Source organism: Pelophylax lessonae (assembly GCF_965119305.1).
Source record: "Pelophylax lessonae genome assembly, chromosome: 9".
Classification (NCBI taxonomy): Eukaryota; Metazoa; Chordata; class Amphibia; order Anura; family Ranidae; genus Pelophylax; species Pelophylax lessonae.
Window position 1 is genome coordinate 259,024,089 of NC_138776.1, and position 26,653 is coordinate 259,050,741.

General features: G+C 44.2%; 2 protein-coding genes across 2 annotated transcripts in view; both read left to right on the top strand.

Annotated features, from left to right (window-relative positions):
• The window catches only part of LOC309564412 (uncharacterized protein), a 1,531,146-nt gene that overhangs the window by 255,221 nt on the left and 1,249,272 nt on the right, over window positions 1-26,653 (top strand).
• LOC309563439 (uncharacterized protein) overlaps window positions 84-26,653 on the top strand; it is a gene marked incomplete at its 5' end in the record, with an annotated part of 48,765 nt that continues 22,195 nt past the window's right edge. Inside the window, 13 exon segments of the mRNA XM_082267833.1 lie at window positions 84-194; window positions 2,212-2,349; window positions 2,479-2,620; window positions 2,913-3,353; window positions 3,462-3,605; window positions 3,889-3,948; window positions 4,695-4,756; window positions 10,232-10,324; window positions 10,434-10,577; window positions 10,700-10,845; window positions 13,560-13,621; window positions 15,411-15,487; window positions 15,863-16,742. Of these exon segments, the coding sequence (XP_082123959.1) occupies window positions 84-194; window positions 2,212-2,349; window positions 2,479-2,620; window positions 2,913-3,353; window positions 3,462-3,605; window positions 3,889-3,948; window positions 4,695-4,756; window positions 10,232-10,324; window positions 10,434-10,577; window positions 10,700-10,845; window positions 13,560-13,621; window positions 15,411-15,487; window positions 15,863-16,742 (2,500 nt within the window).

Consider the following 26,653-nt stretch of genomic DNA (forward strand, 5'->3'; position numbering starts at 1 on the left):
CTTGATAGCTTTGGTTTCCCGAATAAAGCTCTCTCCTCATTCCTCCTCTACCAAACAAGGTCCTCATCCTGGTTGGTGGAAGAATGTGCTTGACAGGAAAGAGGAAGAATGGGGGAAGAGAGAAGAAGCCGTGGGATCTGACAGAGAATAGAGGAGGCCAAACTTACTTTGATCATGAACCATGGGAAGAAAAGGTACAATGAGGCTGATCATGTTTAGGGGGAAGTGGAGAAAATGGTAGTGCCTGTTAAGGACTATATAAATATTAAAAGTTGAAATATGTTTAGTTAATATTTGGTTTGTTTTAGTTTTTTTAATTATAAAATATGCAATAAAACTGAAGAATGCACAGAGATGCTGCATTTGAAGTATAAAAGATCAAACTAAGCTGCAATACTTACATTCTCCACAAGATGAGAATCTCGCTTCTAAATGTGGAACGCAAAGAAGGAAGTGATGTCTTAGACAGACAGGAAGTTCCGGGTCAAAGGTGAGTTAGGAAACAACTTGGAGACATGGCTGGATTTTGAGGCACATAAGGTAATCTCATGCTTTGTGGTTTATCCGACTATATATACCGCATATGTTCTAGAGATAGACTGTCCACCCAGAGCCTCTGGTTTATAGACCAGATACATCCTAAATATAGAACTATTTATCCAACTGTTCATCCAGAGCCTCTGGTTTATAGACCAGATACATCCTAAATATAGAACCATTTATCCAACTGTTCATCCAGAGCCTCTGGTTTATAGACCGGATACATCCTAAATATAGAACCATTTATCCAACTGTCCACCCAGAGCCTCTGGTTTATAGACCAGATACATCCTAAATATAGAACCATTTATCCAACTGTCCATCCAGAGCCTCTGGTTTAAAGACCGGATACATCCTAAATATAGAACCATTTATCCAACTGTCCATCCAGAGCCTCTGGTTTATAGACCAAATACATCCTAAATATAGAGCCATTTATCCAACTGTCCATCCAGAGCCTCTGGTTTATAGACCAAATACATCCTAAATATAGAGCCATTTATCCAACTGTCCATCCAGAGTCTCTGGTTTATAGACCGGATACATCCTAAATATAGAGCCATTTATCCAACTGTCCATCCAGAGTCTCTGGTTTATAGACCGGATACATCCTAAATATAGAGCCATTTATCCAACTGTCCATCCAGAGCCTCTGGTTTATAGACCGGATACGTCCTAAATATAGAACCATTTATCCAACTGTCCATCCAGAGCCTCTGGTTTATAGACCGGATATATCCTAAATATAGAACCATTTATCCAACTGCCTACCCAGAGCCTCTGGTTTATAGACCAGATACATCCTAAATATAGAACCATTTATCCAACTGTCCATCCAGAGCCTCAGGTTTAGAGACCAGATACATTCTAAATATAGAACCATTTATCCAACTGTTCATCCAGAGCCTCTGGTTTATAGACCGGATACATCCTAAATATAGAACCATTTATCCAACTGTCCATCCAGAGCCTCTGGTTTATAGACCGGATACATCCTAAATATAGAACCATTTATCCAACTGTCCATCCAGAGTCAATCCAGTAATACTAAAAGGACAGGCTCCACAATATAGTCAGTTTCTGTGCCTCAGTCAGGCTTTGTTTCCTCCCACATCCTGTTATGTTTGACACTCTTCCCCTGGACAGGAAGTGACATTATCCAGTAACAGACAAGGGATGTGTCTGGATGGTGACTGTATCATTGTGTGTGTCAGGTTCCTATAAGGTGTCAGGATGTCACTGTCTATTTCTCCATGGAGTAGTGGGAGTATTTAGAAGGACACAAGGATTTCTATGAGGACGTCATGATGGAGAATCAGTCGCCCCTCACATCACCGGGTAAGAGGAGACTTTATTGTAAAGGAGAGAGCAGTACGGAGGCTCCACCTAGATCCCCCATCATCTGATAAACACATAGAAACAATGTATTCAGTCAGTGTGTGTGTTTCCTACAGATGGATCCAGTAATGGGAACCCACCAGAGAGATGTCCCCGTCCTCTGTATTCCCGGGATTCCACACAGGAAGATCACACCATCCCTCACCATGAGCAGGTAGGTGGGACTGAGCTATTAGGACTCAAAATAATTTCTAAACTCTGTGATATGATATGACATTCTTCTTATGTCCATTTTTTTTTCCACAAATGTGGTCTACCATCTTTGGGGTTTAGGGTGAAGAACTGAAAGACCTCAAAGTTGAAATCAAAGATCAGATGTTTGCTAGTGGAGATCAGCATTCTACGGAGAATAGTTCTTTGTATTGCAGGGATTCAACACAGGAAGGTCACGGCATCCCTCACCATGTTAAGGTAGAGGGGACTGGGCTATTGAGCAAAAAAAAAAATATTACAGATTCTGGTATGACATTGTTGTATATAATCTTTAAATTTTGGCAGTTAGATTTTTAAGACGTTTTATTTTATCATCTTGGGGTTTAGGATGAAGAACTAAAAGATATCAAAGTTGAGGATAAGGACGAAGAAGAAGAGATGTTGGTGAGTGGAGATCAGCAGTCTATGGAGGAGGGGGAGATGATTATGAAAAGTGAACTGGAGGAATCTTCACTACATATGGACACAAGTAAGTAATAAACATGATAGATTAGATAGATAGAGTTTGTCAAAAGTATGTATTTAGATATTTACAGATGGAGATAATCTAAACAATGTGGAAGGTCCATCTCCATTCCTTAATATAACGTCATGTTCCCAACAAATGAGGAGGAGATACTGTACACCATATGAAAGGTCCATCTCCATTCCTCAATATAACTTCATGTTCCCAACAAATGAGGAGGAGATACTGTACACCATATGAAAGGTCCATTCTTCAGTACATTGTGAATTATTCTAACAAAATTGATTTCCAACAGGTGGACACGATGTCCTGAATAACGGATCTTCAGAATGTAAAGGAGAAGAAAATCCCACCACACAACGTTCTCCAGGAGTAAATCCCAATACAAAAATACATCATAGACCTCATCACTTGGAGAGACCAATGGATCCCTCTAACCCTGAGGAATCTTCTGATAATACACATACTGTTACTGCTGAAACAAATCTGGGATCTCACAGTACAGATCCATCAACAGATCCATCTCATCTCAAGGGGTCTTCTTTAAACCATGAAGGATCTCACACAGGAGAACATTCCTTGTCATCTATAGTGCCTGAGAAACCTTTTGAAAAAATCAAAGTGCCTTTTATACACCAGAGTAGTCATACGAGTGTGCGTACTTTCTCATGTTTAGATTGCGGGAAATGTTTCAAACAGAAAGCAAGCTTTGTTTATCACCATAGAAGTCACACAGGCGAGCGTCCTTTCTCATGTTCAGAGTGCGGGAAATGTTTCATTCAGAAAGGAAGCCTTAATAGACATCAGAGAATTCACACGGGTGAACGTCCTTATGCATGTCCAGAGTGCGGGAAATGTTTCAGTTTGAAAGGACATCTTCTTTCACACCTGACCATTCACACAGATGAGCGTCCTTTCTCGTGCGCAGAGTGTGGGAAATGTTTCAAAGAAAAAGATAGCCTTCGTAAACACCAAAAAATTCACATGGGTAACCGCAACCGCCCATTTTCATGTTCAGAGTGCGGGAAATGTTTCTTTTTGAAATCACAGCTTATTTTACATCACAAAAATTTACACAGATGAGCGTTCTTTTTCATGTTCAGATTCCGAGAAATGTTAAATTCGGAAAGAAGATCTTATTATTCACAATAGAATTCACACGGGCAAGTGTTCTTGGGCAGGTCCAGACTGTGGGAAATGCTTCAAGTACAAACGATACCTTGCTCAATACCAGAGAATTCACACGGGTGAGCGTCCTTATTCATGTTCAGAGTGCGGGAAAAGTTTCTCTAGAAAACATGCTCTTGCTGTACACCAGAGAATTCACACGGGTGAGCGTCCTTATTCATGTTCAGAGTGCGGGAAAAGTTTCTCTAGAAAACATGCTCTTGCTGTACACCAGAGAATTGGGCTAACAATCTTGATGTTGAGACAGATGTATGGGGAGTGTGGCAAAAACGAACTGAATGGTTGAGCTTCCTCCCGCCAGCTTTCTTCTGTCTGGCTTTGCTCATTCTTTATACCAGGCTTTCTTCAGTAGGCCACCCAGCTAAGCCTAGCTAGAACATCAAAGGCTCCTCAAGCTTCCTCTCTTTCTCTGGGGGGGGGGGGCAGAACCCCCAGCACAGGGGTCTCCTGAAGGACTGGACCCAGGAAGTCTACACTGCTACACAGGCCTCAGAATATTTATTGGCCCCTCCCCATCTTCTGGGCACACCTCCCCAGGGATTGGTTTGAGTCCAATAAGTATTCAGACTGCCTGTTCTGCTCTCCCTCCCACTATACTTAGAAGGTGGGGGGTAGCAGAACAGCAGCTTGTGAGACACTGAACAACCCTAAGTAACCAACCCCTTCTCCACTGTTTACAGAGGAGCTAAGTAAACTAGGAGGGTGCAACATGAAATGTTGTACATTTGCCCACTGACAAAGAAAGGATCAGTCTATAATTTTATTGGTTGGTTTATTTTACCAGTGAGAGACAGAATAACAACAAAAATATCCAGAAAAACGCATTTCAGAAAAGTTATAAATTGATTTGTGTTTTAATGAGTAAAATAAGTGTTTGACCCATTTACAGAACATGACTTAGTACTTGGTGGCAAAACCCATGTTGGCATTTACAGAGGTCAGACGTTTCTTGTAGTTGGCCATCAGGTTTGCACACATCTCAGGAGGAATTTTGTCCCACTTTGCAGATCCTCTCCAAGTTATTAGGCTACGTTCACATCTTGGCGTTGCTATTTACAGGCGTTTTTTCAGGCGTTTTTATGGGCGTTTTTTTCAGGCGTTTTACAGGAGTTTTTACAGGCATTTTTGTGCAGGCGTTTTTAGGTTGACAAGTGACCAATGGAAAAAAATAAAAACGCGTGTAATCTGCCCAAAAAGAAGCTCATGTACTTTTTTGAGCATTGGGCGTTTTGCTTAAAACGTCAAAACGCTCAGATGTGAACGGGGGCCATTGAAATGAATAGGATTAGTCTTGTTGGGCATTTTTGGAGCTGATTCTAGAGCAGAAAAACGCCCCAAAAATGCCCCAAAACGCCTACATGTGAAATAAGCCTTAGGGTTTTGAGGCTGACAATTGGTAACTCGAATCTTCAGCTCCCTCCACATATTTTCTATGGGATTAAGGTCTGGAGACTGGCTAGGCCAGTCTGGGGTCAAGGTAACCAAATGAGGCAGAAGGCAAAGGCGAAATCCAGGGGATACTTGGTCATGCATGGGTAGGCAGATGCAACAGATGAGGTCTCGGGGAATATGGGAACAAGCTGAAGACCATTCAGCAACTTCAACAAGGTCTTGGAGTGGCCTAGCCAGTCTCCAGACCTTAATCCCATAGAAAATATGTGGAGGGAGCTGAAGATTCGAGTTACCAATTGTCAGCTTTTTCTTGTGCCTTGGCTGTGTGTTGTGCCTTGGCTGTGTGTTGTGGAACATTCTCTTGCTAAAATACCCATCCACAACCCATTTTCAATGCCCTGGCTGAGGGAAGGAGGTTCCACCCAAGATTTGACGATACATGGCCCCGTCCTTCGTCCCTTTGATGCAGTGAAGTTCTCCTGTCCCCTTAGAAGATAAACACCCCCAAAGCATAATGTTTCCACCTCCATGTTTGATGGTGAGGATGGTGTTCTTATGGTCAAATGCAGAATTCCTTCTTCTCCAAACACGACGAGTTCAGTTGATGCCAAAGAGCTTGATTTTGGTCTCATCTGACCACAACACTTTCACCCAGTTTTCCTCTGAATCATTCAGATGTTCATTGGCAAACTTCAGAAGGGCCTGTACGTGTGCTTTCCTGAGCCAGGGGGCGCTGCAGGATCTCAGTCAATGGCTTACCAATTGTTTTCTTGGTGACTATGGTCCCAGCTGCCTTGAGATCATTGACAAGATTCTCCCGTGTAGTTTTGGGCTGATTCCTCACCGTTCTCATGATCATTGAAACTCTACGAGGTGAGATCTTGCATGAAGCCGCAGACCAAGGGAAATTGACATTTATTTTGTGTTTCTTCCATTTGCAAATAATCGCACCACATGCTTGTCACCCTCTCACCAAGCTGATTGGAGATGGTCTTGTAGCCCGTTCCAGCCTTGTGTAGGTCTACAATCTTGTCCCTTGGACAGCTCTTTTGTCTTGGCCATGGTGGAGAGATTTGTATCTGATTGATTGCTTTTGTGGACTGGTTTCTTTTATACATGTAACAAGCTGAGAATAGGAGCACTCCCTTCAGGAGAGTGCTCCTAATCTCAGCTTGTTACCTGTATAGAAGACACCTGGGAGCCAGAAATCTTGCTGATTGATAGAGGACCAAATACTTATTTCACTTAAAATGCAAATCAATTTATAACTTTTATGAAATGCCTTTTTCTGTATATTTTTGTATTCTGTCACTGTTAAAATAAACCGACCATTGAAGTTATTGACTGATCTTTTTTTTGTCAGTGGGCAAACGTACAAAAATTAGCAGGGGATCAAATACTTTTTCCCCTCACTGTATGCATTCTTTATTTTGTAAAGAATAAATTTAATTGAACATCTGCTTAAATATATATACAGATGTAGAATATACATACAGAGGTAGAAGAATAAAGATCTGAAGAGAAAGTTATTACATGGAGGTCGTGACAGGGACATAACACCACCAGTCATTCAACCTTGTGGAGATAACAATATAATGTGCAGTTGTGATTCGATGATTTGACTTAAATCGTTATTGTACCCAAAACCAAAAACTGAATATACTGCAACTTAGATATCATTACATGTGGTGGCTGAATATTTTTTTTCCCCAAAAAACGTGTTTGAAGAATTGCTGCGTAAATACCGTGTGACATAAAATCTTGCAATATAGCTCTGAGGAAGGGAGCGTGTCTCCCGAAACGCATTAGTGGTCCAAGTGCAGGGATGTGTCCTCCTCCACATAGTGGTTGACAGCCGGGCAACATAAGACCGAGTCAGCAGGTAGAGCAAGTACAGGAAATAGGCCAGGGTCAGGAACAGCCGGGAAACATAGGACCGAGTCAGCAGGTAGAGCAAGTACAGGAAATAGGCCAGGGTCGGTAACAGTTGGGTAAAGTGGTATAGAATCAGGAAGCGAAGGCAAGTTCAATAATCAGGCCGGGGTGAAGGTAACCAGATGAGGCAGAAGGCAGAGGCAAAATCCAGGGGGATACTTGGTCATGCATGGGTAGGCAGATGCAACAGATGAGGTCTCGGGGAATATGGGAACAAGCTGAAGACCATTCAGCAACTTCTCTCAGTGACACATTAGTTTAGGGTGCCCACGTACATGGCATGCCAATTGCTACATGCATGTGTGGTGACCTGCCACAGTACATCTAGTATTTTCCTTTTGCCTAGAAATGTATGAGCAGCACAAAGCTGCTCATACACTGCAGTCTCTGCTGTCGGAGCAGGAAGGAGTCACTGGTTGTTAGGATGCCCCTGAGTGCCAACCAGCACAAAATGTGGGCAAAAATGCATGTGCATGCTTTTTTGGTGCAATGTCATTGAAGTTTATGGGGCACAAAATCGCACTGCATCCCACCAACCATGTCCCTTCCTCAAAGTTGCATCGCACTTGGGTTGCATTGATGTGAACAGGCAGCATTGAAATCAATGTGATTTCTATAGTCGCGTGATTCTAAGCAACCCAAGTCATATCTGAAATTGCACCAGACTGTAAGCAAGATTTGTATCAGCACGTGTGTCTATTCAGCTAAGTCTCTGAAGTCCCCTCCAGTGTTTGCTAGTGGTATTGCAGTCCTTGATAGCTTTAGCTTTCCGAATAAAGCTCTCTCCTCATTCCTCCTCTACCAAACAAGGTCCTCATCCTGGTTGGTGGAAGAATGTCCTTGACAGGAAAGAGGAAGAATGGGGGAAGAGAGAAGAAGCCGTGGGATCGGACAGAGAATAGAGGAGGCCAAACTTACTTTGATCATGAACCATGGGAAGAAAAGGTACAATGAGGCTGATCATGGTTAGGGGGAAGTGGAGAACGTGGTAGTGCCTGTTGAGGACAATATAGTTATTAAAAGTTGAAATGTTTAGTTAATAATTGGTTTGTTTTTGGTTTTTTAATTATAAAATATGCAATAAAACTGAAGAATGCACAGAGATGCTGCATTTGAAGTATAAAAGATCAAACTAAGCTGCAATACTTACATTCTCCACAAGATGAGAATCTCGCTTCTAAATGTGGAACGCAAAGAAGGAAGTGATGTCTTGGACAGACAGGAAGTTCCGGGTGAAAGGTGAGTTAGGAAACAACTTGGAGACATGGCTGGATTTTGAGGCACTTAAAGAGGAAGTAAGCCCTCCTAGGACACTTTTACCTATAGGTAAGCCTATAATAAGGCTTACCTAAAGGTACTGTAAATATCTCCTAAACATGTACCGTTTAGGAGATATTTACCTTACATGCATCCAGTGACGTCACTGGCGCATGCGCTCTGACGGAACGGCTGCTGGTGCCGTTTCTTCAGAGTCCCGTGCCGTGACTGTCGGCTCCTGCGTGCCTGCGCGGGAGTGACGTCACCGCGGCTCCGGCCAATCAGATGGCCGGATGCCGCGAACCCGGAAGACGGGCGCCTGGACATGTCGCCCGTCATACAGGTAAGCGGAAGGCATGGCAGTGGGTTCGTACTAAGGTAAGTATTGCATAATGAGCTAGTATGCGATGCATACTAGCTCATTATGTGTTTCTCTTACAGGTTACCAAACAAAAAAAAACTTTGTACGGGTTTACAACCTCTTTAAGGTAATCTCTTGCTTTGTGGTTGATCCGACTCTATATACCGCATATGTTCTAGAGATAGACTGTCCATCCAGAGCCTCTGGTTTATAGACCAGGTACATCCTAAATAAAGAACCATTTATCCAACTGTCCATCCAGAGCCTCTGGTTTATAGACCAGATACATCCTAAATATAGAACCATTTATCCAACTGTCCATCCAGAGCCTCTGGTTTATAGACCAGATTCATCCTAAATATAGAACCATTTATCCAACTGTCCATCCAGAGCCTCTGGTTTATAGACCAGATACATCCTAAATATAGAACCATTTATCCAACTGTCCATCCAGAGCCTCTGGTTTATAGACCGGATACATTCTAAATATAGAACCATTTATCCAACTGTCCATCTAGAGCCTCTGGTTTATAGACCAGATACATTCTAAATATAGAACCATTTATCCAACTGTCCATCCAGAGCCTCTGGTTTATAGACCGGATACATCCTAAATATAGAACCATTTATCCAACTGTCCATCCAGAGCCTCTGGTTTATAGACCGGATACATTCTAAACATAGAACCATTTATTTAACTGTCCATCTAGAGCCTCTGGTTTATAGACCCGATACATTCTAAATATAGAACCATTTATCCAACTGTCCATCTAGAGCCTCTGGTTTATAGACCGGATACATCCTAAATATAGAACCATTTATCCAACTGTCCATCCAGAGCCTCTGGTTTATAGACTGAAAAAATCCTAAATATGTAACCATTTATCCAACTGTCCATCCACAGCCTCTGGTTTATAGACCAGATATATCCTAAATATAGAGCCATTTATCCAACGGTCAATCCAGAGCCTCTGGTTTATAGACCAGATACATCTTAAATATAGAACCATTTATCCAACTCTACATACAGAGTCAATCCAGTAATACTAATAGGACAGGCTCCATAATATTGTAATTTTCTGCGCCTCAGTCAGACTTTGTTTCCTCCCACATCCTGTTATGTTTGACACCCTTCCCCTGGACAGGAGAGGTGAGCGGTGCCGGGAATTCTGGGACATTATCCAGTAACAGACAAGGATGGTGACTGGATGGTGACTGTATCATTGTGTGTGTCAGGTTCCTATAAGGTGTCAGGATGTCACTGTCTATTTCTCCATGGAGGAGTGGGAGTATTTAGAAGGACACAAGGATCTCTACAAGGACGTCATGATGGAGAATCAGCCGCCCCTCACATCACCGGGTAAGAGGAGACTTTATTGTAAAGGAGAGAGATGTACGGAGGGTCCACCTAGATCCCCCATCATCTGATAAACACATAGAAACAATGTATTCAGTCAGTGTGTGTGTTTCCTACAGATGGATCCAGTAATGGGAACCCACCAGAGAGATGTCCCCGTCCTCTGTATTCCCGGGATTCCACACTGGAAGATCACACCATCCCCCACCATCATCAGGTAGGTGGGGCTGAGCTATTAGGACTCAAAATAAATTCTAAACTCTGTGATATGACATTCTTTTATGTCCTTTTTTTCACAAATGTGGTCTATTATCTTTGGGGTTTAGGGTGAAGAACTGAAAGACCTCAAAGTGGAAATTAAAGTGGAAGATCAGATGTTTGCTAGTGGAAATCAGCATTCTATGGAGGGTAGTTCTTTGTATTGCAGGGATTCAACGCAGGATGGTCACAGCATCCCTCACCATGTTAAGGTAGAGGGGACTGGGCTATAGAGCAAAAAAAAATATTACAAATTCTGGTATGACATTGTTGTATATAATCTTTAAATTTTGGCAGTTAGGTTTTTAAGACGTTTTATCATCTTGGGGTTTAGGATGAAGAACTAAAAGATATCAAAGTTGAGGTTAAGGACGAAGAAGAAGAGAGGTTGGTGAGTGGAGATCAGCAGTCTATGGAGGAGGGGGAGATGATTATGAAAAGTGAACAGGAGGAATCTTCACTACATATGGACACAAGGAAGTAATAAACATGATAGATTAGATAGATAGAGTTTGTCAAAAGTATGTATTTAGATATTTACAGATGGAGATAATCTAAACAATGTGGAAGGTCCATCTCCATTCCTCAATATAACGTCACGTTCCCAACAAATGAGGTGGAGATACTGTACACCATCTTATTGATCGACCGATATCTTTTTTTATTTTTTTACCGCCAATACCAAAACTGAAATGTTGGTCATCAGATATTTTCGGACATTAAAATATTTTTTTTTTTTATGTCTACAGGTACTGTGGTGGAGGGATCTGGGGGTCTAAAAGACCCAAAACCTCTCCTCTGCACTTAAAAGCATTCAAAACGGCAAGTTTGGCTGTTTTGAATGCTGTAAGTTTTTTTAATTCGGCGCCGCCAGTACCCGGAAGTGATGTCATGTCATCACGTCCGGGTACTCGGCGGCGCTGAATTCAAAGATATGGAGACCCGATCAGACGGCGGCAGTGCAGATGGAGACCCGGTCAGGCGGTGGCGGTGAAGGTAGAATGCCCGGGTCTCCTGTCCCGGTGGGATAGGAGAACCGGGAAAGCCACGAAAGGCGGCAGGAGGGGGTGGACGTCCCCTCTCGTTCCTTGGAATGACAGCCGAGCGGCTTCTCAGCCACATCGGTTGTCATTACAAGACAGCCGACCGTCGGCTATGGACACCAGTACCGGGGTGATGGCTCTAGCTGCAGGCATCACCCCGGTACAAGCACTTTCCCGAAATATCAACAATATCGGTAAATCAAAAGGCAGATTCAGATATATTGGGCAAAGTGCATATCGGCCCTCGATTTGGGCTTTGCAGATAATCGTCGATCACTACACCATATGAAGGGTCCATCTCCATTTCTCAATATAACCTCATGTTCCCAACAAATGAGGAGGAGATACTGTACACCATATGAAAGGACCATCTCCATTCCTCAATATAACGTCATGTTCCCAACAAATGAGGAGGAGATACTGTACACCATATGAAAGGTCCCTCTCCATTCCTCAATATAACGTCATGTTCCCAACAAATGAGGAGGAGATACTGTACACCATATGAAAGGTCCATCTCCATTCCTCAATATAACGTCATGTTCCCAACAAATGAGGAGGAGATACTGTACACCATATGAAAGGTCCATCTCCATTCCTCAATATAATTTTGTGTTCCCAACAAATGAGGAGGAGATACTGAACACCATATGAAAGGTCCATCTCCATTCCTCAATATAACATCATGTTCCTGACAAATGTGGAGGAGATACTGTACACCATATGAAAGGTCCATCTCCATTCCTCAATATAACGTCATGTTCCTAACCAATGAGGAGGAGATACTGTACACCATATGAAAGGTCCATCTCCATTCCTCAATATAACGTCATGTTCCCAACAAATGAGGAGGAGATACTGTACAACATATGAAAGGTCCATCTCTATTCCTCAATATAAAGTCATGTTCCTGACAAATGAGGAGGAGATACTGTACACCATATTAAATACTAAATGCCGAAACAGTTCACGTTATTTTTTTTTTATGAGTATAAAATATTTGAATAACATGGAGTGAGTGGGAGCTGCATAAACTGATGCTTCCTCTGTAGCCAGCTCCTGTCCCAGGCGGAGTGTTACCAAGTGCTCCTCGCCGGAGACCTTTCTAGGAGCCTTGCGAGCGATGGTGCTCGAAACTGGAAAAGGAAAAAGTGCTCAGTGTATTAAACCCTGTAGTTGAGATATATTTTTACCGCAACGCCTCGACCAAAATAGCGAGTACTCAGAATAGTCCAGTGTGGTTAAAGCTGGCTTCAGGGGCGAGTCCAAAGGGTGGTGATAAACAGGGAGTACCTTGAATGTGTACACAATGGCGACCCTGCCCCCATGCTCCAGGGGCCCACGCGGCCTCCCTGACACATTCTGTTTTACAATTAGACGGCGGCATATTCGGGAACTGATCCTCTCCATTTTCCTCCTGCAACCTCTAAAAAGCTGACTTCTCCTCCTCTCCCTCCCACCGGCATTCAGCAGCTACAGAAGGAAAATGTTCATTACGCTATTCAAAATAAAAAATTCTAAATTATGAACCATTTCATTTAAATGTGTGCGGCAACTGGTTACCAAATCACGTAAGTGGCCCTCGAACTTCTAAGGGTTGAGCACCCTTCCTTTAATTGGTTTGTATTCATATTTTATGTTATGATTGCACCCAATTCCACGCCTGAGCCCTGAGATACCGTAGAGCACGTATGTCAAACACAAGGCTCGCGGGCTAAATGCCGCCCACCAGGCCTTGTCACGTGGCCCTCCCACCCATTTTTGCAGCCAGAACATAGCGAAAGTTCATTCCGCCACCTCTGGCTCGCACCCTCCGCTCCATACTGTCACCTGTCACATGGCCCTCGCACCCATTTTTGCAGCCAGAACATAGCGAAAGTTCATTCCACCACCTCTGGCTCGCACCCTCCGCTCCCGTTCCCTACTTTTACCTGTCACGTGGCCCTCGCACCCATTTTTGCAGCCGGAACGCGGCGAAGGTTCATTCCGCCACCTCTGGCTCACACTTTGTGATCCCCTCCCTACTGTCACGTGGCACTTGCACCCATTTTTTGCAGCCAGAACATGGTGAAAGTTAATTCCGCCACCTCTGGCTCGCACCCTCCGCTCCCACTCCCTTCTGTCACGTGGCCCTCACACCCATTTTTCCAGTCAGAACGTGGCTAAAGTTCATTCCGCCACCTCTGGCGAGGAAGAATCACCTACACAGGGAGGTACTAGAGCCGGGCAAGGAAGCAGAGAGGGATGCAAGGAAGCTTTGGGGGTGTTGGAATTGGGATTGCACACCCTGCACTCTGTAGACCGCACACTCCTGAACTCTGCATGCAGCGCACCCCTAAAACCATGCATTCGCTACATAATGCACCCCTGAATTTTTCCCTTTCTACATAAAGTATTCCTGAACCCTTCACTCTGTACGTAGTGCACCGCTAAACCATGCATTTTCCACATAGCGCACTCCTGAACTCTGCACTCTGTACATAATATACTCCTGAACTCTGCACTCTGTACATAATATACTCCTGAATTCTGCACTCTGTACATAACGCACTCCTGAACTCTTCACTCTGTACATAACACACTTCTGAACCCTGAACTCTGCACTCTGTACATAATGCACTCCTGAACCCTGCACTCTGTACATAACGCACTTCTGAACCCTGCACTCTGTACATAACACACTCCTGAACCCTTCACTCTGTACATAATGCAGTCCTAAACTCTGTACATAGCGCATTCCTGAACCCATTACTTTGTACATAATGCACTCCTGAACTCTTCACTCTGTACATATCATATTCTTAAACCCTTCATTCTGTAAATAACGCATTCCTGAACCCTGCTCTCTGTACATAACACACTCCTGAACCCTGCACTCTGTACATAACGCATTCCTGAACCCTTCATTTTGTATGTAATGCACTCCTGAACCCTGCACTCTGTACATAATGCACTCCTGAACCCTGCACTCTGTACATAACGCACTCTTGAACCCTGCACTCTGTAAATAACGCAGTGCTGAACCCTGCACTCTGTAAATAACGCATTCCTGAACCCTGTACTCTGTAGAATAATCCTGAACTCTGCACTTTGTAAATAACGCACTCCTGAATCCTGCACTCTGTACATAATACACTCCTGAACTCTGCACTCTGTACATAACGCACTCCTGAACCCTGCACTCTGTACATAACACACTCCTGAACCCTTCACTCTTGTACATAATGCACTTCTGTACATAAATTGTACATAATGCAGTCCTAAACTCTGTACATAGCGCATTCCTGAACCCATTACTTTGTACATAATGCACGCCTGAACTCATCACTCTGTACATATCAAATTCCTAAACCCTTCATTCTGTAAATAATGCATTCCTGAACCCTGCACTCTGTACATAACACAATTCTGAAGCCTGCACTTTGTTCATAACGCATTCCTGAATGCTTCACTCTGTACATAATGCACTCCTAAACCCTGTACTCTGTACATAACACATTCCTGAACACTTCACTCTGTAAATAATGCACTCCTGAACCCTGCACTCTGTCTGTAGCATATTCCTGAACTTTGCACTTGGTACGTAGCACACCCTAGATCCAACCAGCCCTTTGAGGACCACCATACTACTGATGGCATAACGCATTCCTGAATAATTCACGCTGTACATAATGCACCCCTAAACCCTTCATCCTGTACATAACGCACTCCTGAACCCTGCGCTCTGTACATAACGCACTCCTGAACCCTTCACTCTCTACATAACGCACTCCTGAACCCTCCACTCTGTAGCATATTCCTGAACTCTGCACTCAGTACGTAGCACACCCTAGATCCAACCAGCCCTTTGAGGACCACCATACCACCATACTACTGATGTGACCCGCAGTGAAATTGAGTTTAACACTCCTGCTGTAGAGTGTTACACCAACATACTGTATATGACTTCTGAATGAAAGACATGAAGAATTCTTATAACCTTTCAACATTGATTTCCAACAGGTGGACACGATGTCCTGAATAACGGATCTTCAGAATGTAAAGGCGAAGAAAATGCCACCACACCACGTTCTCCAAGAGTAAATCCCAATACACAAATAATCCATCATAGACCTCATCACTTGGAGAGACCAATGGATCCCTCTAATCCTGAGGAATCTTCTGATAATCCACATACTATGACTGCTGAAACAAATCTGGGATCTCACAGTACAGATACACCAACAGATCCATCCCATCTCATGGGATCTTCCTTAAACCATGAAGGATCTCACACAGGACAACATTCCTGGTCATCTATAGTGTCTGGGAATTCTTCCAAAGAAACCAGAAAACCTTCCAAACATCAGAAAAGTCACAAGCGTAAGCATCCTTTCTCATGTTCAGAGTGCGGGAAACGTTTCAGTCAAAAAGGAAACTTTCTTGATCACCAGAGAATTCACACAGGTGAACATCCTTTCTCATGTTCAGAGTGCGGGAAATGTTTCAAACAGAAAGCACACCTTCTTGGTCACCAGAGAATTCACACGGGCGAGTGTCCTTTCTTATGTTCAGAGTGTGGGAAATCATTCCCTCAGAAGGGAGACCTTGATAAACATCTGAGAATTCACACGGGCGAGCGGCCTTATTCATGTTCAGAGTGCGGAAAATGTTTTTTTGCGAAAGGAGACCTGGTTAATCACCAGAGAATTCATACTGGTGAGCGGCCTTATTCATGCTCAGAGTGCGGGAAAGGTTTCATTCAGAAAGTACAACTTGTTAAGCACCAGAGAACTCACAAGAAAAAGAGTCTTTTATCATGTCCTGAGTGTGGGAAGTCTTCCCGCCATAAAGTATTCCTCCTTCAACACCAGAGAACTCACACGGGTGAGCGTCCTTATTCATGTTCCGAGTGTGGGAAATGTTTAATTCAAAAAGAAATCCTTCATCGACACCAAAAAACTCATACGGGGGAGCGTCCTTACTCATGTTCAGAGTGTGGGAAATGTTGTATTCGGAATGATACTCTTCTTATACACCAGAGAGTACACACGGGTGAGCGCCCCTTTTTATGTTCAGTGTGCAGGAAATGTTACAAGGACAGAGGAAGCCTCCTTCGACACCAGAAAGTTCACAAAGATTGTCCTTATTCATGTTTGGAATGTGGGAAAACGTTCCATCAGACAGAAAAACTTCTTATACACCAGAGACGTCACATAGCTGTGTGTCCTTGTTCATGTTCAGTGTGCGGGAAATGTTTCTTTTATAAAAGTGTCCTTGTTAATCACCAGAGAATTCACACAGGCGAGCAGCCTTATTCTTGTTCAGAGTGCGGGAAATCTTTCACTCAAAAAAGTTCCCTTATTCGACACCAAAAAGTGCACATGGACTAACAATTTTTTTTTTTGTGTTTGAACGTATGGACAAATAAAGAATTTGGCAAGAATGACCATAAGAGAACATCATGAGCGTCCTTCCTTATATTCCTTATATTCAGGATGTGAAAAATATTTTGGTTAAACATACTTCTTATTGGTTGGTATTGGCTGATTTCCATATAATAGTGGAACAGGGGGGGTACAGAAGGTCTAGCTTATACTTTATGGATATATGAATCCTCTACAAAGATCACACAATGTTCCCACCATAAGATCCATATCCTATTCGGTGTCTATCAAATCGTAATTTGGTAGCAGTAGCTCTCGTCATCTCCTTGAAGGGTCATTTATGAGGCATGATCTCATAGAGGTCTGCAAGACCTCCAAATATACAGTCTCACACTCACACAGACCTCCCCATAGAATACAGCCACCCATGGACCATACTTCTTCTCGGTTGTTATTGGCGGCTTTACATATAATATTGTGTTCTAGGTCCGTTTTTACAATTGAGCATCATTTTTGCTGATTATAATTAGACAAGAATATGGAATAAGACCAGCCCATAGACAATCATCCATTGGTGGTTTATTAGTGAGATGGGGGGGGGGGGGGGTGGTGCAGAAGGTCTAACTAATACATTATGGATATATGAAGCCTCCACAAAGATTAGACAATATTCCCACCATAAGATCCATATCCTATTCGATGTCTATCAAATCGTAATTTGGCAGCAGTAACTCTCGTCATCTTCTTGAAGGGTCATTTATGAGGCATGATCTCATATGGCATTTTTCCACTGCAAGTTCCGGCTCAGCTCTACTCGGCCCTGCTTGGCCCAGTTTGCTTTTCCACTGCTGGTACCGCATGGTATGGTGTTGGAACGGTTCGGTACGGTTTGCTTTTCCACTAAAGTAGTACTAAAGTTAAGTGGGTGGGATAACAACGATTCTCTGACCAATCAGTGGCTAGAAGTGACTGCATGCAAAGGATTGTGGGATATGGTACCTCTTGGAACCACAATCGAGGTGGTACTGTTTTAGAGAGCCGTACCGTTTGGTTCCATGCAGTGGAAAAGCGCTGCCGTACCGTACCGAACTAATACTTTATGGATATATGAAGCCTCCACAAAGATTAGACAATATTCCCACCATAAGATCCATATCCTATTCGGTGTCTATCAAATCATAATTTGGTAGCAGTAGCTCTCATCATATTTTTGAATAGTTATTTATGAGGCTTGATGTGATAGAGGTCTGCAGGACCTCCAAATGCACAGTCCCACACTCACGCAGACCTCCCCATAGAATACGGCCACCCATGGACCATATTGGTTGCTATTGGCTGGTTTCCATATAATATTCTGTTCTAGGTGTCATAATTATAATTTGGTAGCAGTAGCTCTCATCACCGTCATACACTATATTACCAAAAGAATTGGGACGCCTGAACATGAACTTTATCGGCATCCCAGTCTTAGTCCATAGGGATCAATATTAAGCTGGCCCACCCTTTGCAGCTAGAACAGCTTCAACTCTTCTGGGAAGGCTGTCCACAAGGTTTAGAAGTGTGTCTATGGGAATGTTTGACCATTCTACCAGAAGGGTATTTGTGAGGTCGATATTGGATCCCTCTCCGCTCCAATTCCTCCCAAAGGTTTTCTATTGGGTTGAGGTCAGGACCAGTCAAGTTCCTCCACCCCAAACTCGCTCATCCAAGTCTTTATGGACCTTGCTTTGTGCACTGGTTCAAATCATTTGGTCATTTGGTGGAGGGGGGGGGGGGATTATGGTGTGGGGTATTTTCAGGGATTGGGCTTGGCCCAAGGGAACCTTAAGGGAACTCTTAAGGCATAAGTATACCAAGAAATTTTGGACAATCTCATTCTCCAGTGCACAAAGCAAGGTCCATAAAGACATGGATGAGCGAGTTTGGGGTGCAGGAATTTGACTGGCCTGCAGCTCAGCCCAATAGAACACCTTTGGGATGATTTAGAGCGGAGACTATAAGCCAGGCATTCTCCAACATCAGTGCCTGACCTCACAAATGCACCTCACAAAAGGTCCATAAAGACATGGATGAGCGAGTTTGGGGTGGAGGAACTTGACTGGCCTGAACAGAGTCCTGACCTCGACCCGATAGAACACCTTTGGGATGAGATTGAATGGAGACTACGAGCCAGGCCTTCTTATCCAACATTAGTGCCTGACCTCACAAATGCGCTTCTGGAAGAATGGTCAAACATTCCCATAGACACACTCCTAAACCTTGTGGACAGCCTTCCCAGAAGAGTTGAAGCTGTTATAGCTGCAAAGGGTGGGCTAACTCAGTATTGAACCCTACGGACTAAGACTGGGATGTCATTAAAGTTAATGTGCGAGTAAAGGCAGGTGTCCCAATACTTTTGGTAATAGTGTATCTTTGAAGGGTCATTTATGAGAGCCAGTGACTCTGATACCTGCATAGGACCAAAGACCAGACAAACTGTCACGTGTTTTTTATTTTCATTTTCCATTTTGTTTGTTACTATTGTGAATTTCCTGTGTGGTATTTTTTTTGTTTTGTAAATTTCTTGCATAATTTTTCTTTCTATCAAAATTATATTTAAAAATCATTAAGCTCAGTCAACGAATGCCTTAAATCAGAAATTAACCACTTGACCAAGATATACTGCTGCAGGGCGGCAGCTCCGCACTGGATCACGTATCTAAAATGTGGGTGCGACAGCCACCCTGGCTGTGCTGTGATTTGTGTTAGCACAAGCCAATCAGCAGGTCCTGGCCATTGATTGTTCGCCGGCACCCGCTGATCGGCTCCATCTTTCAGGGAAGAGAGCTCTGTGTTGTAAACACAGAGCCCTGAACACTGACAGGCAATCTGACGGCCGCTCTGCGCTGGATCACGTATCTGATATGTGATCAGTTCTCCCAGGTGGGGGCACGCACGCTGTTACAGCAGATCCCAGCCAATGATTAGTACGGCACCCGGTGATCTGCTCCATCATTCAGGGAAGAGAACTCTATGTTGTAAACAACACAGAGCCCTCAAACTGATATGTGATCAGTGATCCCGGGTGGACGGGTGCACATGCCTCGGCTGTGCTGTGATTTGTTACAGCAGATCGGCAGGTCCCAGCCAATAATTAGTACAATCAGCTCCATCATCCAGGTAAGAAAGTTCTATGTTGTAAACAACACAGAGCTCCGAACACTGACAGGCAATCTGATGGCTTCTCTGCACTGTGATCAGTGCACCCGGGTTTTGGTTGCGAGTTGTGCTTTGATTTGTTACAGCACAAGCCCATCAGTGGGTCCTGGCCAATAGTTGGTCACCGGCACCCGCTGATCAGCTTGGTCATTCAGGGAAGAGAGCTCTATGTTGTAAACAACACAGAGCTCTGAACACTGACGGCCACTCTGCGCTGGATCATGTATCTGATATGTGATCGGTGCTTCCCAGTAGGCGCCCACCGCCCTGGATATGCTCTGATTTGTTAAAGCACAAGCCGATCAGTGGGTCCAAGCCAATGAATAGTCACTGGCACCCACTGATCGGCTCTGTCATTCAGGAAAGGGAGCTCTGTGTTGTTTACAACAAAGAGCTGTGAACACTGACAGGCAATATGATGGCCGCTCTGCGCTGAATCACATATCTGATATGTGATCAGTGCTCCTGGGTAGGGGGCGTGGGCTCCCACCGCCCTGGCTGTGTTCTGATTTGTTAAAGCACAAGCCGATAAGCGGGTCCCGGCCAACGATTAGTCACTTGCACCTGCTGATCGGCTTCGTCATTCAGGAAAGGGAGCTCTAAGTTGTAAACAACACAGAGCTCTAAACACTGACAGGCAATCTGATGGCTGCTCTGCACTGGATCATGTACGTGACACGTGATCAGTGGTCCCGGGTTTGGGGCGCAGGTGTTCCCGCCGCCCCAGCGGTGCTCTGATTTGTTAAAGCACAAGCCGATAAGCGGGTCCAAGCCAATGAATAGTCACTGGCACCCACTGATCGGCTCTGTCATTCAGGAAAGGGAGCTCTGTGTTGTTTACAACAAAGAGCTGTGAACACTGACAGGCAATATGATGGCCGCTCTGCGCTGAATCACATATCTGATATGTGATCAGTGCTCCTGGGTAGGGGGCGTGGGCTCCCACCGCCCTGGCTGTGTTCTGATTTGTTAAAGCACAAGCCGATAAGCGGGTCCCGGCCAACGATTAGTCACTTGCACCTGCTGATCGGCTTCGTCATTCAGGAAAGGGAGCTCTAAGTTGTAAACAACACAGAGCTCTAAACACTGACAGGCAATCTGATGGCTGCTCTGCACTGGATCATGTACGTGACACGTGATCAGTGGTCCCGGGTTTGGGGCGCAGGTGTTCCCGCCGCCCCAGCGGTGCTCTGATTTGTTAAAGCACAAGCCGATAAGCGGGTCCCAGCCAATGATTAGTCGCTGGCAACCGTTGATCAGCTCTGTCATTAAGGAAAGGGAGCTCTGTGTTGTTAACAACACAGAGCTCTGAACACTGACAGGCAATCTGATGGCTGCTCAGTGCTCCTGGGTAGGGGGCCTACATGCCCCCCGCCCTGGCTGTGCACTGATTTGTTAAAGCACAAGCAGATCAGCGGGTCCCGGCCAATGATTGGTCACCGGAACCTGCTGATCGGCCCTGTCATTAAGGAAAGGGAGCTCTGTGTTGTAAACAGCACAGAGCTCTGAACACTAATGGGCAATCTTGCTGTTTTTTTATTCCCTGAAAAGCAGGGGGAAAAAAACAGCATGATCGCTTATTAAAAGCACCACATAACAAACACATTAAACATTGCTAGGCAAGCATTTAACCCGTTGATCGCCCCTAGATTTTAAAGGATTGTTGCCGTTTTGAGGGATACCACATTTTAAAAACTCTTTCGCATTCCTTTCTGGATTACTGTCACAGATCTTTTATACAGTAGAGCTGCACGATTCTGGCCAAAATGAGAATCACGATTTTTTAGCTTGGAATAAAGATCACGATTCTCTCACGATTCTATGTGTAACAAAAAAAAATTGGGATAACTTTACTGTTACGTTTTTTTTTTTTATTCATTAAAGTCTATTAATTGCGTTTGAAAGACTGCTGCGCAAATACAGTGTGACATAAAATATTACAACAATCGCCATTTTATTCTGTAGGGTCTCTGCTAAAAAAAATATATAAAATGTTTGGGGGTTCTAAGTACTTTTCTAGCAAAAAAAACTGATTTTAACTTGCAAGCAACAAATGTCAGAAAAAGATCCAGTCTTTAAGAGGTTAAACTTCCTTTCTCCCTGGCAGAGGGAAGGAAAAGATACAATGTAATCATTTTTGTTTATAGTTACTGGGAGACTTAATGCTGATAGCCATTTGCCGGGAGGCTTTTTTTTTTTTTTCCACAGCTGTTCTCTCTGCTATGCAGCTATGCAAAGAATCGAGCATATTTCAGGGTTGGATCGTCAGGAGGGGTAAATCGAGATCGCGATTTTCATACGATTAATCGTGCAGCTCTAATATACAGTAGGGGCTTTGAAGTCTGAAATGAAGACAGACACGGTTTTTGTTTTATCCAGCTGTACTTACTCACTGCAATTTACAGTACAGAGTTGCTGTAGGCCTCTTGATGGCCTCTCTGACCAGTTTCCTCCTGGCTCTTTCATCCAGTCCTGATCCAGGGAGGGTTTGTGTTGTACCAAATACCTTCCACTTCCTATTATTTGACCTCACTGTGCTTCTAGGCCAGTGATGGCCAACCTTGGCACCGCCAGATCTTTTGGAACTACATTTCCCATGATGCTCAACTGCACTGCAGAGTGCATGAGAATCATGTGAAATGTAGTTCCAAAAGATCTGGGGGGGCCAAGGTTGGCCATCACTGTTATAGGCATTGATAAAGCCTTTTGATTTTTTTTGTATCCATATCCTGGCTTGTGCCTGTCCACAACTTTATCCTGGAGATCCCAGGGACAGCGCCTTGCCATCCATAGTTGATTGTTTGCTTCAGTTGCCCTACCAGGGACTGAAATGCTCCGGGAAAGCTCTTTTCATGCTGAACTAATCAAAATGACCACAGCTGGAAGTCAAACGGCTTTGTGTGCCATTGAGAAGGTGATTGGTTAGAACTGATTGACATTACAAGTCATTTTTTGGAGGGGGGCATAGGCATGCGCACAGCGTGTGCCGGATGTGCCAGGGCACACCCTAATCACCCCGTGTGCATTAGCATTAGCGCCTGCCCACCCCCCCACCCCCACCTTCCCTACAGCACTGCCGACTTCCCTCCTCTCCCTCCTGCTGCTGCAGACATACAGGGGAATCCTCAGGATGGAGAGCGAGGAAGAGGACGATCACAATGTAATTTACTGGCCCCTTCCTTTTTTCGGAATGAACACAGTGAGTGATCGGTACCAAGAGAAAAATCCAGTTATTTCTGAGCTCTGTTATAACCGGTTTTATCACCTCTACACAAATGTTTCTACTTCTCTCAACCACATTGGTCCAACTTACGCATTATATCATTGACCATTAGTACCCTTTTGTCATACACTGCTCAAAAAAATTAAAGGCACACTTTTTAATCAGAGTATAGCATCAAGTCAATTAAATTCCTGAGATATTGATCTGGTCAGTTAAGTAGCAGAGGGGGTTTTTCAGTTTCAGGTGCTTTGGTGGTAATGAAATGATCAACAGGTGCACTAGATGGGCAACAATGAGACGACATCCAAAACAGGAATGGTTTTACAGGTGGAGGCCACTGACATATTTCCCCCCACTCATCTTTTCTGACTGTGTTTCACTAGTTTTGCATTTGGCTGGGGTCAGTGTCACTACTGGTAGCATGAGGCCATACCTGGACCCTATAGAGGTCGCACAGGTAGTCCAACTCCTCCAGGATGGCACATCAATACGTCCTATTGCCAGAAGGTTTGCTGTGTCTCCCAGCACAGTCTCAGGAGCATGGAGGAGATTCCAGGAGACAGGCAGTTACTCTAGGAGAGCTGGACAGGGCTGTAGAAGGTCCATAACCCATCAGCAGGACCGGTATCTGCTCCTTTGTGCAACGAGGAACAGGATGAACACTGCCAGAGCCCTACAAAATTACCTCCAGCAGGCCACTGGTGTCAATGTCTCTGACCAAACAATCAGAAACCAACTTCATGAGCTGGGCCTGAGGGCCCGACATCCTCTAGTGGGCCCTGTGCTCAGAACTCAACTGGCATTTGCCATTGAACACCAGAATTGGCAGGTTACACCACTGTCACCTTGTGCCTTTTACAGATGAGAGGAGGTTCACCCTGAGCACATGTGACAGACGTGAAAGGGTCTGGAGAAGCCGTGGAGAACGTTATGCTGCCTGTAACATCGTTCAGCATGACTGGTTTGGTGGTGGGTCAGTGATGGTCTGGGGAGGCGTATCCATGGAGGGATGGAGAGACCTTTACAGGCTAGACAATGGCACCCTGACTGCCATTAGGTATCGTGATGACATCTTTGTACCCATTGTCAGACTCTATGCTGGTGCAGTGGGTCCTGGGTTCCTCCTGGTGCAAGACAATGCCCGGTCTTATGTGGTGAGAGTATACAGCCAGTTCCTGGAGGATGAAGGAATTGATACCATTGAATGGTCCCCACGCTTGCCTGACCTAAATCCAATAGAACACCTCTGGGACATTATGTTTCGGTCCATCCGACGCACCTCAGTCTGTTCACGAGCTCAGTGATTCCCTGGTCTAGATCTGGGAGGAAATACCCCAGGACACCATCCGTCGTCTCATTAGGAGCATGCCCTGACGTTGTTAGGCATGCATACAAGCACATGGGGGCCATACACACTACTGAGGACCATTCTGAGTTGCTGCAATGAAATTTCAGCAAAATGGACTCGCCTGCTGCATCATATTTTCACTTTGATTTTCGGGTGTCTTTGAATTCAGCCCTCTGTAGGGTGATCATTTTTATCAAATGATGTGGCATCCTTTCCTTCCTAACACATTACCCAGTCCATACCAGTATAGATCCTAACACATTACCCAGTCCATACCAGTATAGATCCTAACACATTACCCAGTCCATACCAGTATATATCCTAACATATTACCCAGTCTATACCAGTATAGATCCTAACACATTACCCAGTCCATACCAGTATAGATCCTAACATATTACCCAGTCCATACCAGTATAGATCCTAACGCATTACCCAGTCCATACCAGTATAGATCGTAACACATTACCCAGTTCATACCAGTGTGGATCCTAACACATTACCCAGTCCATACCAGTATAGATCCTAACACATTACCCAGTCCATACCAGTATAGATCCTAACACATTACCCGGTCCATACCAGTATAGATCCTAACACATTACCCGGTCCATACCAGTATAGATCCTAACACATTACCCGGTCCATACCAGTATAGATCCTAACACATTACCCAGTCCATATCAGTATAGATCCTAACACATTACCCAGTCCATGCCAGTATAGATCCTAACACATTACCCAGTTCATACCAGTATAGATCCTAACACATTACCCAGTCCATACCAGTATAGATCCTAACACATTACCCAGTCCATACCAGTATAGATCCTAACACATTACCCAGTCCATACCAGTATAGATCCTAACACATTACTGCAAAATTGCTGCAATACTTATAGTCTCCACAAGATGGAGATCTCACTTTTAAGTGTGGAACGCAAAGAAGGAAGTGATGTAAAGATAGGAAGTTCCAGGAAAGGCGAAAGGTTAATCAAGTAGGAAATTATGAGGAGACGTTACTGAATCCTGAGATAGATCAGGTAATATCATGATATTTTGGTTGATATTGTAACGTGAGAATTACCTACCCCGTGAGAAAAACCTACCCCTCGTCACTTCCGGCCAGGAACAGCTGAGCAGCGCAGCAGTGCGCATGCTCAGAGCCCCGGATACCTAATGGAAGAGCTGAGGATCAGACTAGTGCGCATGCGCACTAGTCTGAAACGATCTCGGTGTCCGTTAAAAAAACCTACCGACGCGGCGGTGACATAAAACAGCTGTGCTGCACTATGAGTCATCTCCGTTCCTGTCCCGGTCACTTCCCTGCTCTCGGCTAGTAAATATAAAAGCGGCTGGCGGCTCCGTGATTTATCTTTTCATACAGCCGCCGCCGCTTTTATATTTAGTAGCCAAGATCAGGGAAGTGACCGGGACAGGAGCGGAGATTATTTATAGTGCAGCACAGCTGTTTTAATGTAACTGCTCGCGTTACACAGACTGCCGTGAACCGGAAGTGACGGGGGTAGGTTTTTCTCACGGGTAGGTAATTCTCACGGAACAGATAGCCCTAAATATAGAACCATTTATCCAACTGTCCATCCAGAGCCTCTGGTTTATAGACCGGATACGCCCTAAATATAGAACCATTTATCCAACTGTCCATCCAGAGCCTCTGGTTTATAGACCGGATACGCCCTAAATATAGAACCATTTATCCAACTGTCCATCCAGAACCTCTGGTTTATAGACCGGATACGTCCTAAATATAGAACCATTTATCCAACTGTCCATCCAGAGCCTCTGCTTTATAGACCGGATACGTCCTAAATATAGAACCATTTATCCAACTGTCCATCCAGAGCCTCTGGTTTATAGACCGGATACGCCCTAAATATAGAACCATTTATCCAACTGTCAATCCAGAACCTCTGGTTTATAGACCGGATACGTCCTAAATATAGAACCATTTATCCAACTGTCCATCCAGAGCCTCTGGTTTATAGACCGGATACGTCCTAAATATAGAACCATTTATCCAACTGTCCATCCAGAGCCTCTGGTTTATAGACCGGATACATCCTAAATATAGAGCCATTTATCCAACTGT